We start from the raw sequence: 4728 nt of genomic DNA, 5'->3' as shown, positions 1-4728 counted from the left end.
CTTGATGAAACCTTGAAGGTTGCAAGGGAAGCAGAGGATAGGGAAAGGAGAAACAAGGAAGAAGAAGAAGCCTTGAACTGCAAGAAGGCCTTGTTTCCCTTATGGACTAAAGAGGCACTTATAAATCAAGCTATAGAGTTTCCAAGTGTTTATTGGTTGGAACCTGTTGCTTCGTTTGACTGTGATAATTCTAAGGACTCGCAGTTCGATATGCCGATAACAAGAATGGCGTTCACGTTTCACTGTTTTGATTCGACTGCTGAGGTTCCTTTTCCTCATCCAAAGGTTGACCGAGAGCTTATTGATTTCTATCTGAAGTATGGACAACCTCAGTACTTGACATGGAGCGCACAGAAAATAATCACTGTCAAGGTACTGAAACCTACGTCTGTTGGGAGATTTGTAAATGTCAATTTCAAAATCACTCGAGGTTCTGCAAACTCGATGTCGATTATATCTCTAGCAGATCTTCCGAATCTAAACCCTCATGATTGGATTTTATTATTCAATATTCTGCTTACAAATCCGAGGGAATATGAACCAATTTTGGAGCACTTGAAGAGGATGTTGGCTTCTTACATCCATGAGGTCGCAGCTATGGATCAAGAGATAGTGAAAGTAATGAACAAGAAACCGACCATCAAGCCAACATCAAAACCAGGAGATGTGAATAAGATGAAGATGGGCCAAATAGATTCAAAACATCTCACTGTGATGTTTACAAAAGGCGAAGCTCGCAAAATTTTGTTCGCTCTTGTTGATAAGCATTTATTTTCAACTGACTGCTTGGAGCACATCATCAACATTATACATCGGTGCAAGAAGAACTCAGAGGCTGACAAGAAGAATTTTACTGACATGCTTCGGTGGTACATAACGTTCCGTCATCATTTGCTGGCTATCATTCCGAAGGTGTTCAAAACAATAAAGAAGACTTCTGCAGCTCAACCGAAGTGAGCTTTCGGTCCCATTGACGCAGAGGGGGAGATTGTTGAGTCTAATTGTGTTGCGTCTTGGGCTTTATGTTTTGTATCCAGATTGGGCATGTCCATCCGTGTTTATCTGATAGGGTTATACGATAAATATGCATGCATGTATGCATTAGACGGTGTTGATTATTACGTTTATTTGTTTTGTAACCCTAAACACCTCTACAGTTGAAGTTCTTAATCGAGCTCTTCTGAGGTGTTGAAGTATTAATCATTCGACATATTCAAAGCCATTCTTGTGTTCTTGATTACGTTCTTAATTGTTTGCTTGCATAGAATCTAACGATCCTAATAGAACATTGTTCTAACAGCTTTTTATTAGCAACCTCTTAATTTTGTAAAATGATATCTTTGTCTTTTACTTTTTATTAGCAACCTCTTAACTTTGTAAAATGACATTTTTACCATTCGTTACCTAAACTTTCGTGTTTATCCTATAGTATATACTTCTTTTCTACTTTATAAAATATGTTTTTCAACCCTCTCTTTTTAAAATGTTATTTTAACCCTGTCAAATTTAAACTTTATAAAATGTTAATCTTACCACCTCTATTTTCTAAATTTTCGTATTTATCATGTAGTATATGATTCCTTTTCTACTTTGTAAAATATGTTTTCAACCCTCTCTTTTTTAAAATGTTATTTTGACCCCGTCAAATTTAAACTTTATAAAATGTCAATCTTACCACCACTATTTTCTAAATTATCATATTTATCACCGTAATATATATAATCCGATTTTCTTTATTTTGTTTAATAACTTTCGCTCGTTAGCTTAAAAAAAAACTAATGTTTTTTTTATGTATAGATCAATATAAATTAAAGGTCGTTAACTTTAATCTTGCTAATAGTACAAAAAACTAATGCTTATTATAAAAATATGTCAACGTGTGCAACTTTAATTCATCAACTTTGTATAATCTGTCATTTTAACCATTTTATTTTGTAAAATGATAATTTCAAGCCCTTTGACTTTTAGAATATCACTTTAACCCCTGCACCTTGAACTTTGTAAGATGTTATTTTTAACCTCTTTGTTTTCTAAACTTTCGTGTTTATCCCTCATCCCCATAGTATATATATATATATATATATATATATATATATATATATATATATATATATGATTTTCCTCCTTTACATTGTACTACTTTTTAACACACACACATTTTTATGGATTACTAAACAACAATATAACTTACAAAAATAGTCCCTTCACTCTTCTGAACTGTTGATAAATCAACTAACGCTCATTTCTTTTAAATTTTTAGTGTTTTTTTTAAGCCATGATATGTTATACTAATTTAATACGTAAGAAAAACACACGTAAAAACCTGTAGCAAAGCGCGAGCTCAAATACTAATATATATATATATATATATATATATATATATATATATATATATATATATATTAAAATAAAGGAAAAAAAATAATTAAAGTTATCGTATGATATGTGGTCACATTTACATTGCAACCACAAAACCAAAGAAGAAATCGACTAACCGTTGTTTCTGGAATTGGAGAGAATACGTTTGGATTTTTCATAGACATCGAATGTTGAAGAGTTATGGGCCTTGGAAGTCGGATATCGCTCATCGCACGCCAGGTCTATTATCCCGCTTCCTCTTTTGGATTGACGCTATTGGGCTTTAAATAATTAGTCCAATAGGCTTGAAATTAATGGGCTGTTACTATATAACTAATATAAGAAGTGTAAAATGGGGGCCCTTTGGCATTTGGGGGCCCGGGGCGGTCGCCCAGCTTGCCCATGGGCCGGCCCTGTGGGACGGAAATGCCCGCTCCCGACCCCGATCCTGAAAATAAACCGGGTTTAATCCTGACCTTTATCCTGCTCACCCGCTTCTGAATTGTTTTAAAAATTAGTCTTGTATGATATCGGAGTCCCATGGGAACGGGGTCACACGGGGGTTTTTGACATCCTACATGTGATGTTACATAATCTTTATACACCAAAGGCCTAGCGGTATCAAGGTGTGTACAAAATATCGTTCTCCACATGTCGCTTTAAGTTCAAGTCTCGTCACGAACACTAGTGTAGAATTAGAAGTTGTTTGTGTTTGTCGTTAAAAAAAATAGACAATCTTTTTACATAACGCTCAATTAAATAGGTGTGCGCCTAACTTGATTTTGTGTTCTCGATATTTATTTATTCGAATTACCGATTCTAGTGGCATATAATACTAGAGTTCGCAGATTATGAGAGACACTTAATGAGAACATCTGTTGGATATGTATATATATTTACCACAGGGAGATAGTTTTTGATGTTTTGAATAAAAACATCCCTATTAATCCCTATCATGGCTAGTTAAGTATATGGAAAACTAGCATTATGATCATCTAACTATTAAATAGCTTCAATAACCAAGCAAGACTAATTCCACAACATCCCAATGTGACTAGATTTTGCATGCACTTCAACGAGTCATCCCTCCTGGAACCGTAGGTGGTACCATGGCTCCACCAGTTTGTTGTATCTCGGGAGACTGACCTTTCCACCCAAGTCCTGAAAAAGTGAAATCGTTGTAGTAAAAAGTAATCCACATGATTAAGAACAAAAAATTTAAAAAGAGAAGAAGTAGAGTATAATGTTAATTACCAAGTTTCATGTCGAACCCATGAGCCTGAAGTTCACGATATTCTTGACACAAGGCGCATGGTTCACATACCAGATGAACAAGAATATTTATGACTGGGTCATTAGGCAGATTATACATCTGGACCATCCTAATCCTAAAGTATGCGGACAACAAACATCCCAAGCCTGTAAAATACAGTAGCCCCGCATGAAGTCCACCCAATACCAAACAACCTGTTATAAAAATAAACAAAAAGTTTTCGATGTTAGTCAAGCAGTTTGCATCGATAAATGCTTAAGTCTTCGATTGTAGCCATGTAATTGGAGAAATGAACACTTACTGTTTTGTCCCCTGTCGACCATTTCTGCGACTTGGCCGAAAGTAACACAGGGGGCAAAAGCCGTTATGATAACTGTTCAAAGGAAATACATCAGTAGGTGATTTGATCGTTGATTATATGATAAAGTATCTGATTATATGCATGGACTTACAAGTTGGGAGATCATCAAAACAATCAAAAAGTCCTGTGGACCACATAGGAATCTGGCCCTGTTGTGGTGGGACCCCAACGACATACTGATTGGGTTGTTGCTGTGGATATGCACTAGCTGGAGCGGGTGCACCTTTGCTAGGATCAGAGTTAGATGTGGCTTGGGGATTCGTTGCTGGTTGGGCTTCAGATGGTGGAGCTTGAGGAGCTTTCTCGTTTGGGACTGAGGAAGCCATTTTCAACCCGATTATCCAATAAACTCAATTATCCGAAGACAAGTGGTAGATTGGATAATCGAGCCTAGCTCGAGAATTGATTTGATATTAGTGCATTAAACATATGTATTTATAGGGTTGCCATGAATGATTGCAGCCATTGCTTTTTTTCTCCATGTTTTGTGGAGGAATGAATTCATGCATAGAGGCGAAAACTGTTGCATATTCGTAGGGCTGAAATGCATATTAGTAGGGTTGAAATGAAAGTGTTCAACGGTCGATATAGTTTTATTTTATTTTATTTTATTTACTTTTTATTTTTTTAAAGAGAAATAAACAAAACCAACGAACTAAATGTGGAATGCAAGTGTTGAATGGTCGGATCAGCTAGTATTGTCAAATCGACCATAATTTACACAGAAATCACGGGT

General features: G+C 35.8%; 1 protein-coding gene across 1 annotated transcript; it reads right to left on the bottom strand.

The window, feature by feature from the left end:
* Positions 1 to 3220: 3220 nt before the first annotated feature.
* On the bottom strand, positions 3221 to 4398 carry LOC145134031 (protein PLANT CADMIUM RESISTANCE 2-like). Its single transcript, XM_079068958.1, has 4 exons — positions 4084 to 4398; positions 3933 to 4004; positions 3613 to 3825; positions 3221 to 3519 (listed from the first exon to the last, which is right to left on the bottom strand). The coding sequence occupies exons 1-4, from the start codon at positions 4316 to 4318 to the stop codon at positions 3431 to 3433; spliced, it is 609 nt and encodes a 202-aa protein (XP_078925084.1). The 5' UTR covers positions 4319 to 4398; the 3' UTR covers positions 3221 to 3430.
* Positions 4399 to 4728: the final 330 nt, after the last annotated feature.

Source organism: Lactuca virosa, chromosome 8 (genome assembly GCF_052849685.1).
Source record: "Lactuca virosa cultivar CGN04683 chromosome 8, Lactuca_virosa_CGN04683_v6, whole genome shotgun sequence".
NCBI classification, from domain to species: Eukaryota; Viridiplantae; Streptophyta; class Magnoliopsida; order Asterales; family Asteraceae; genus Lactuca; species Lactuca virosa.
Note: the sequence above shows the minus strand (reverse complement) of the source record. Positions and strands in the feature narration are given on the sequence as shown.